The sequence below is a fragment of the Quercus lobata genome, chromosome 12 (assembly GCF_001633185.2).
Source record: "Quercus lobata isolate SW786 chromosome 12, ValleyOak3.0 Primary Assembly, whole genome shotgun sequence".
Taxonomy (NCBI): Eukaryota; Viridiplantae; Streptophyta; class Magnoliopsida; order Fagales; family Fagaceae; genus Quercus; species Quercus lobata.
In genome coordinates, this window is record NC_044915.1 from 1,422,652 (window position 1) to 1,432,720 (window position 10,069).

The 10,069-nt window shown below is 33.7% G+C and overlaps 1 protein-coding gene across 6 annotated transcripts; it reads left to right on the forward strand.

Moving 5' to 3' along the window:
- The first annotated feature begins 1,115 nt into the window (after nucleotides 1-1,115).
- Nucleotides 1,116-6,585, forward strand: LOC115971734 (probable transcription factor KAN2). Of its 6 annotated transcripts, none has more exons than XM_031091759.1 (7): nucleotides 1,117-2,168; nucleotides 2,384-2,460; nucleotides 3,489-3,534; nucleotides 3,686-3,842; nucleotides 5,160-5,220; nucleotides 6,012-6,053; nucleotides 6,174-6,585. In XM_031091759.1, the coding sequence occupies exons 1-7, from the start codon at nucleotides 1,514-1,516 to the stop codon at nucleotides 6,174-6,176; spliced, it is 1,041 nt and encodes a 346-aa protein (XP_030947619.1). In that variant the 5' UTR covers nucleotides 1,117-1,513; the 3' UTR covers nucleotides 6,177-6,585. The 6 variants fall into 6 exon arrangements, with proteins under 6 accessions (XP_030947617.1, XP_030947619.1, XP_030947618.1 ...); XM_031091758.1 differs by having other exon boundaries at nucleotides 1,118-2,168; nucleotides 6,009-6,053; XM_031091757.1 differs by having other exon boundaries at nucleotides 1,116-2,168; nucleotides 5,163-5,220; nucleotides 6,012-6,585.
- The last annotated feature ends 3,484 nt before the right edge of the window (nucleotides 6,586-10,069 follow it).

Below are 10,069 nucleotides of genomic sequence, written 5' to 3' on the forward strand. Positions count from 1 at the left end.
AGAAAGATCCGTCTTCTCTCAAGGTGAGGAAGATCTGCACAGGACAGAACAAGGCAAGGTGAGTTAAGTGAGGCAAGGAATGTTTGCCATCCATATAATCTTTGGCAAGAGTCCTTGCTCATTTGGCCAATTACAATAAGATTTATGTGTATATATGTGGCGTCTTTTTATTTTTAGGTGTAAATAATTTCCCTTTGGGGGAAAATAACTCTAAACTGGCTTATATATGCATTTATTTATTTAGTTTGTTGGGTGATTTAATCGGCTTTGCATTTTGTCTTCAAAAAATATTTACATTAATCAGTGTTTTTGATTACTGGAGCACTATACTTGAAAGGACATCCATACCCTTATAGAGCTATTTATCTGAAAGATAATTTTGATTTTTATCACTACCCTTACTAATGAATGAGGAGGACCATCCTAAAACAACGAAAAAAAATTTAGGACCACGCCCTTTTGTGTCACAAGTTTAATGTGGCAAACTGTAAATGGTGGGAAAAAAAAAGTGATGGATTTATGTAAAAGTAAAAGGCAATTAATCACAATCTAACATATAAAATAGTTGTAGAAAAAAGTGTAATTCTAAAATTATTCCTACAACATGTCAACAAGCCAAAAATATATCTTAATTCTCACGTGAAAATAAAGAGAAAATGACAAATATAAGGGATGGTGGGACTAAAGGTAAACAAAGACGAATGATGTGATTTGGGAATTAGGGTTCATCATGATCACAATGAGTGGTTATAATTGGGAAATTAGCCAACCTTAGGATATGGAAACAAGTGCACAAACAATCATCCGTATACATAAATCTAGAGAAATGTTGAATTTAGGGCTTGTGAAAAGTAGCACCATCCATAGTTTTTGAGTTCAAAATGAGTGTGTGTTTGTGCGTGCGTGAGGTTAGAAAAGCAAGTATAATTTGTAGAGAGACAAATAAACGCGTTAAAGTGAACACTAAAAATTTCCTTTACCTTTCTCCCCTTCAAAGAAAACAAAAGGAAAAGAGAGTAGTAGTAAAAAAGAATCAAGTCCAAACTTATTTACTTTTATTTCTTTCTCTAATCTTTTTCTTTCTTCCTTTTTCACTCTAGCACCCTACCCCCACGTCCACAAAAAGTAACACACTCTCTCTCTCTCTCTCTCTCTCTCAGCTCTTCAAGTGTCATTTTCTCACATATACTTCACACAAAAGAAACAACCATTCACTTCATACCTTGTCATTTCTTCTCTCTCTCTCTCTCTCTCTCTCTCTCTGCAACCACTCTCATAAATTGATCAAACCCCCCATCTGAAAAAAAGAGAACCCAGAAATCTCACCTGAAAATCCAAAACTCTTATCACCCAGATCATCACAAAAGAATTCCCCCCTCAAAGGCTCATCTTTTGTGATCCTTGATATCCATTCTGCTATTATTATAACGTTCAACAACCAAAAGAAAAGCAGCAAGAAGAAGTAGAAGAGATATTTGAGGACAAAGGAGGCTTTAGTGGGTGGACTTGTCTGATGGAGTTATTCCCAGCTCAACCAGATTTGTCTTTGCAAATCAGCCCTCCAAACAACAAACCCACTTCAAGTTGGAGGAGAAGTACAGAAGAAGAAGTGGATTTGGGGTTTTGGAAGAGAGCTTTCGACTCTAGAAACTCCATGTCCTCAATGGCCAAACCTGACACCTGTTTTGAGCTCTCCTTGTCTAATCCAAGGCCTTCTGATCATCACTCTTCCCTCACCAACCACAATCATCATATCCAAAATGGTAATGGCAATCTTTTCCACGCCTTTCCACAACAAAACCACTACTCTCACCATCAAAACCAACACCAGCACCAACTCCATCACCAGCCACTGTTTCAGCAACCAACTCAAGGACTAAGTCCAGAGCTTGGCTTTTTGAGACCCATAAGAGGAATTCCAGTTTACCAAAACCCTCCTCCTTTCCCATTTGTTCAACAGCCTTTAGATGTTTCGCATCAACCTTCTTCTATTTCTATACCTAATACTACCTCAAGTTCTAGTCCTTTTCAGTCTCAAGGGTTACTGCGATCAAGATTTCTGTCACGGTTTCCAGCTAAACGAAGCATGAGGGCGCCTCGGATGAGATGGACAACTACACTCCATGCGCGCTTTGTTCATGCTGTTGAACTATTGGGTGGCCATGAAAGTAAGCAACTTCATTTAACTCTTTCTTAAAATCTTTTTCTTTTTTCAGTCTTCCTTTCTTCTTGCTTTTGCTTTCTTTTTTCGCTACCCTTTTTCTTCTTACACCATTGTGCTTTCTTTTCTTTAGCATACTTCAAGAATGGGAAAATTAAAATATATTAAAAAATTTGACTTATTAATTACTTGTTCTTTTGTTCCTTTCTTTTTGGGATTTAGGGGCTACACCAAAGTCAGTTCTTGAGCTTATGGATGTGAAAGATCTCACCTTGGCACATGTTAAATCTCATTTACAGGTAGAAAAGCCCTCTCATTTTTCAACAATATCTAATCGGTTTTCCTTATTTAACTGTTCAAATAAGAGAAAATTTGAAAAATATACTGAAACTTCTTGTTTTGTATCTCTCTCATGAATTTCTTTCTTGCTTCTGCTTTTAAGTTGGTTTATAGTCTTTGAATGCAGTTTTAATAGTGCTTGTAAGAGTAAATTCGCAATTGTACAACCTAGGCTACAGGAAGGTATTAATTGCGTATTTTTCTAATTGCAATGGATTGCTAACTGAGGGTCTCTCATATCCTTAGCACTTCTTTTTCTAGATCTGATGGTTCTGCTTCTGCAAGCTAATAAACAGCTTTTTGCTTGGAAGAATGAACCAGCCCAAGTAAAAGAAAAAATCAATACTAACAGAGGAGAGAGAGAGAGAGAGAGAGAGAGAGTCTTATCGATTTCAGAAAACAAGTAAGACAAAGCCCAATGAATTCAAAATGAGTCATACCCAAGCCGAGACAAGCTCACACTCATACCATTATTTAATCTCCCCAAACAAAATAAAAGCATTTTACCTTGGAAGGGGAGTGAAATAAAAAAAGAAGGAAAATAAACAAGTACAGAACACCATCATTTCTCAATGATGTCTTCCTCAGATGGGTTTTCTAACCACACTTTTCTTAACCATGGTTAATCACATACATCCATGTATGCACATCAATATACATAATATATTTTTAATTTTTACAGCCCCATAAATGCTTCTGTATCTACAGCATGTACTAGCACTGTATTTGATCATGTCTAGAGGATAGTTAACTGTGCACTTTAATATTTCTTTTTTGTCTTCTTTCTGATTTTATGTTTTTTTTTTTTTACAAATACATGTTATCCAAGTGTAATGTACTACATTATTTTTGACAAAGTAAAGCACTATGTTATTTCTTTATCTAAATTATGTTTTTCTTAGTCATTAACACGACTGTTTCGTATCAAAAAAAAAAAAAAAAACTGTTTATTCTTATATTGGGTTAATTCCTACGATTTTTACTACAGATGTATCGAACCGTGAAGACCACAGATAGAGCTGCAGCTTCTTCAGGTTAAAACTTAAATGTCCAATCTTCTTTTGAAAGTTATGAATTAATAGATGATTAAGTCAACAAATGTATGATATAATAACATATTGTCGCCTATATTGTCCCCTCTTCTTCTTTTTGTCCTCTAATTTTTGTTGTTATCGTTTACAAAAGGACAATCGGACGTTTTTGAAAATGGGTCATCTGGAGATACTTCTGAAGATTTAATGTTTGAAATTCAGAACCCAAGAAGGCCTGAGCTATCCATTCAGCAAGGAAGACCAACTGCTCAAGACAAAGACTATCAAGGTCTCTGGAGCAATTCTTCTAGGTAACCTATCTAGCTTGCTTATTATGTCTATCGTTAAAAATATTTTATCAATGTTCTTATAGTGCCACTGGTTGGTCGCTTGAAAAATTAAAAGGTTAGAAAATTTGGCACCTCAACCTCATGCAAACCTCCAAAGCAATTCAAGTCCAGTTTCTTGAAACATAACTTCCTCTTGGAAACCCATTAAAGCATGGTGTTTGATGATGCATTAATTTTTACTTGTAAGCGTTTTAAGTATTAACTATAATAACCACGTTTAAAACAAGAAATGTATAAACCCCACACACCCTTAATGTAGTGGTTACTTCATAGATATAAATACTCGTACAGTATGAGAGATAAGAAATGTATAATTATCGCACATTCTTAATGTAGTGATCACTTCATATTCATACATTTAGATTAAGTTAGAGTAGAATATATATCTTAAAAAAAAAAATGTATAACTTTTTTATGCAAACAATATTTGTTTTTGAGAATCCTTAGCAGGATTTAATTTCCCTATGTAACTTAGAGGTTCTATATAAATTGTAGCATAGTGTTAGTTGTTTTCATTTCTTATCTTCTCTCATTGCTCTAGTAACTGCGGAACTATATTTTCCTAAGGAGTTTGCTCCTCATATATTGCTTTTGAATATATTAGCACGGTGGCTGTAAAACATCATATAAACTTAATATTCTCTAGTAATCATAATTGTGTCTTTTATGTATGAACCTCTCTCTCTCTCTCTCTCTCTCTTCTCATACACATAAAAAAAGCACAGTTGCATGCAAGGAATCGCAAAAAGAAATTATTACACTACGCTTTGCTGTGTCTGTCAACAAACATGGAAACTGAAACCCCATGATGGGCTAATTATAATCCCTTCAGTGGGTTAAAAGGAGTAAAGAAAGAAAGAAACCCACCCACCCACTCTTCTTCTACCATTCCAAGACCTGTAAATCCCATTTGACAATATCCACCTAAAAAATGGAGATATCTCTTTCCCTTGGATTTTGTGGGGTTCAAATATAGGGAATTAAATGGGGCCTACAATTGGAAAACTTATTATCAAAGCTAAGCCATTAGATGGACCCATTAGTGGAAATCTTGGTGCTAAAGTCTTATGCCCTTTGAAACTTCTTTGCATAGTCTCTTGTTAGGGTAATGGGCAATCACATGGGGTGGGTTCACCTTTATTTCAATCAGCTCAAAAATGTAAAGTGATAGACTATAAACAAGACAGTAAAAGATAGCTTTCTTTTCTCAGTTTGCTTTTTTCTTCTGCATGGCTTCCACTGAAAGGAAATATTCTCTCTTTGTGTTTGATTTTGTAGCAGGGAAGCATGGTTGCATGGCAAACCAAGGGATTCTTGTGGAAACATACCATCTCTTGAGGTACCATTATTCAAATCTTCATTCCCCAAATGACCTTTTGTTTGAAAATTTTACCACTTATGTGCATACCTATGGGAATGATAGAATAAAAAAGAAAGGTATGGGGAAAGAATTTTTGTTTTCATCTTTCTTTATCAAATCATGCATATTAGAAAGAGCTAGGAAAGGAGGGGAAAAAACTTTCAAAAGCTGCTTTATTCCTCTACAAATTTAAGGGGCAGGATTGTCATTTTGAGTCTACAAAAAAAAGGGATTTTTGTTTTGTAAAATACTAAAATGTTCCCTCACCACCCCACCTCCCTTTGTCCTTCAAAAATAAAAATAAAAATCAAATTAAGAAAAGAAAAGAAAAATTCCATTAATGATCTACAGCCTAGCAACAAAAACCTAACCCATTTGACTCCTCAGACCAATGTTGACCTTCATAGATGGTGTAGATCCTTATATAATCATGCATGGTCAAACAAATTAATGCATATTATAATGTTACAAAGAAAGAAAAGAAAAGAAAAGGTTCATTCTATAATGTTCATGGTCATGATGTTAGGGAATAATATTTTGAGAGTTGTACATTAGTCATGCATATTGTAACAGGCTTTCTAATTTACACTTGGCATGTTTCTTTTTAATTGATAAATATTCTATTATTCTCTGAGTCAAATGTCCTTTGATTCCCTTCTTCAGTTCACACACTTGTTATGCTGCTTCTCTTTGTATTTATTGCATCTCTTTTTTCCTTGTTATCATTTTCTTATTCTTTCCTTTTCATTTTTTTTTTTTTGGCTCAGAAGGACATGGATCCAAAGTGCTTAAGCTATGAAAGAATATCAGATGTAAGCTCATCCACAAACCATTCAGGGGCAAGCCCCAAGAAGCCTAATTTGGAGTTCACTTTGGGCAGACCACTTTGAAGTCTCTTTTGAGTATTACTCATTTTGAAATCATTGTAACAGTGAAGGGGTGGCTGGAGATGAGAATCAGGTACCCGCTGAGAAAACCAGAGGAAAAGAAATGAAAAAGAAAACAAAAGAAAAAGAAAAGTAAAAGGAGAGCTAAAGAAAGACAAGGAGACAAGAAAGACAGAAAGCAACAAAAGGAGAAGGAGGTGTGGAAAAAAAGCATGTCCTTCCTATCAGACCTGAGATCCAAATCAACATATTATATTCCTACGTAAATATATAAAATCTAATTGATTTTGTATGTTTTGCACTCATATGAAGAGAGAGAAAGAGAGAGAGAGTGAGTGAGTGAGAGAGATAGAGAGAGAAAAAGACCTTTAACTATCTTAAAGTATGAAAGTGATCCTTGGTAATTGTAATGGAGCACTTTACATTTTATGAAATATTTTAGTATTTTTTACCAAAAGATTTGGCGCTCTATTCGTTCCTAGGCTTTGTCACATGCTTTACGCTTTATCATCAAAGGAAAAGAAAGACTTGAGGATATGAGCTTTGAAAAGATTTTGAACTAAAGACATAAGAATAAAGAATGGCAAAAGAAAGAAAGAAAAAAAAATTTCAATGCATTTTTCTATTTGCAATTGGCAATCAAGGATTTGTTATAATTTTTTTTTTCCTTTTTTTGTTTACCAGAGTCTATATATATATATATATATATATCAAGGATCTGCTGAGGATTCATGATGAGTCTTAAAATTTTAGAATTAAAGTTTTTTTTTTTGGTTAGAATTAAAGCATTATGAATCAAACTACAAGTTGATATTCCTATTAAATAATGCCAAAATTCTTAAACATAGGAACATTATTCTCATAATGATTACCTTTGTCATTGCACTTTAAATTTAGTATGGATAGAGACTGGTGACACAGTTAACTTTTCAAAAAGAGAGTTCAAAATTATAATTTAACTGCCATTTTACCACCAAAGGAAGCTTCTCTGAAAGAGGCAATAAAGTTGCAATCAACATTAATTTGAGCAGACAATGTATTTTGAAATATTTGTATATTTAGCTTGCTACGCTTTCCCATAGTTTCTGGTTATGAAACCGCATATTGGAATGGATTTTAATACATGTGGTTCTAATAAAAGTCTTTACTCTATAGTAAGAAGGGAAGTCACTTTCATTCTTTTTTTTTTTTTTTGATAGGAGTCACTTTCCTTCATTAAAGAGAATATCTGAAGGCATATAGCTAGGTTTTGTTCTTTCTATCTGTTCTTTTCTTTTGTTTTTTTTGCTTTGTCCATATTGAATTTTCTTTTTTAATCTGGTTGTAGTATTAAAGGAAGCTATGACCCTAAAAGGAAATCGTATTTTTAGCTCAATATTTTGTCAGATTACAAGAAATTTTTGTTTTCCCACCTAGAAATTTAGTGGTATTTGTTCCATTCTCTCCTATATTAAACGAAAGTACTGGCCAAGAGTATTATAGTTCAATGACATTGGGTTTGGGTGATATTTTTCATCGAGACATCCAGATTTCGAATCTCCCGTTCCCAACTAAAAATAAAACACAACCAAAGAGAGAAAAAAAAAATGAAAGAAAGAAAGCGCAGATACACATCATCAAACGTGTAGCAGCTCACTTGCGTTTAGAAGAAATCAATATGGAGTAAGGACTGGTACTGAATTCAGTCTTTAGGGTTTTGATTATATGCCACCCGGTACAATGGTGCTGATTTCTTAAGTTCTGCAAAAAGCATCTCTCCAAGAATTTTCCTGAATTTTTAATTAGGTTATTCTTGTGGAAAAAAAAGAACCCAACAATGTCAATTACCTCACAAATTAGTCAAAAGTTCAAACAGAATGACTGGAAAGAGATAGCTTGCTAAAGAAAAAGTTGGGAACAAAACGGGGAAGCCAAGAACATGAAGTCTTTATACAGTGAGATTCCTAGCTACCGTAATTTTGTTTTCTAGTCAGATCAGATGTACCTTTCTATGAGTAAAAGATATTGTGCCTATGGCATGTACATATTGATATTAGGCCAAAAGTTCCTTGTTTTGTGAAGGAGTCTTATGTACAAAAAAGAATACGAAGTATTACCATATCCAGTTACTATATATAGTAATGCGTCCATTTATCCATTGTATGTATACGACTCTAATCATCAATAATACTCTCTCTACGCATTAATTCATGAACAATAATAATATTGTCATGTTACCAAAATAACTCTTGCATTAATTCTGATTAAAAGAATTTTGGCATATTTCATCTACGTTAACTTGTGTGGTAATCAAAAAGGTTTGAGGCTCTAGGCACTCCTTTTCTTCTTCTTCTCTTTTCTTTTTTTAGTTGGGACTTGGGAGATAAACTACTTGAGTGAACTCCTCTATTCTCTGCAGAGAAAACCAACTTGAACAACCTCTCTCGTCACATTAATGTATCTATCATTTTCCCTCCAAAAAAGAGAAGGAAAAAAAAAGGACAAAAAATGAAACTATTATCATGATGGGATCTTCTCAATTTTGCTACTATAATGGCAGCTTCACATATACACAATAACTTTAAGACAAAGTGAATCCACTTAAGCCATTGTCGAAAGTTTTTGCAATTTATGTCGACACTTCAATTAAAATAAACATGGCTCCAAAGTTTGAGTTGTAAAATGGCTATCATGATGTCTACATTCCAATACCAAAGTGGCTTGTACCAAAATTGAAAATTTTTTACAAAGAAAATCAAGTGGAATTAGGAAATATACAACTGTACTTTGCTAGTTCAAAAACTTCTATATGTGATTGATACACCATATACCTTCTCTTACCAATTTAGTTGACTATTCATAAAATATATCACATTTGTCCCATAGTATGAAGAGGTACACAATTCATTGTGAACTTCAACATGTGGGTGTAGTGACTTTATTTTTAGACAAATTGCATTTTTAATCTCTTAAATATGGTACCTCAATTCAATTTCCCCCCCTTAAAATGGTAAAACATAATAATTTAGTGTTTCTATATATCTATTTTTCCATTTACTTCACAAATGGAATGCTGAGGCACCCTAATGTAGGGAGAAAAAATGAATTATTTGATCAAATTTAACCAACCTAATATTTACAAGACAAAAATCAAATGAACCCAATATTTTAAGGGATAAAAATGAAATTTATCAATATTAGCATTACTTGGCAAACCATTATAGCTAAGTCAGCAAAAAATTAGATAGAAAAGCCACCTCATTCTATTTTTGAAATTTAGAGGATGAGATTAGAATTTTTTTTTTAAATTGTGGATTAAAAGCAAACACACCTTGGAAAAAAAAAGTATCTTATGTATTAGATGTATATATACCACCTCAAAATTGAGGGACTAGAATAGCAATTTTTAATTGTTTTTATTTGGTTCATATTCTAATAGTTGGCCAGCCACTTTTAGGAGATTGCAAAATTCTCATTAGGAGACAAAGTAAAAGGGGAAAAGATATGTTAACCTAGAAAATGGAGGAATTTTTGTCTTTCTTTAATTACTAGGTTACGTGATTAACTAAGGCGTTGCACATGTGGGTGTGAAAAGTGCCAGAGAATCGGTCACGCTGTTAAAATTTACAAGGAATAATAGGAATGACTTTTCCTCTTCTTTTTTTTGTTAGCTTTGCTGGGGTCCTACACCAATTGGTATAAATAACAGTGTTTATTACATGACATAGTACTGAGTCATAACATATCTGATATCCCTGCATTTGAAACCAAAAGGCAGAAAGTGTGAGACGCACTATGCAAATTAATTAATATCAATCAAGTTAATTATATATTTTTATCTCATAGTAAGTGCTAAAAAGCCACCACCGTACACTCTTGGTGCGATGATCATTCTACAAGTATAAGTGCTTGTGGAGTGTGGGGGACAAGGGCCGGGATTCAAGTCTCCAGTAAGGAGCTTC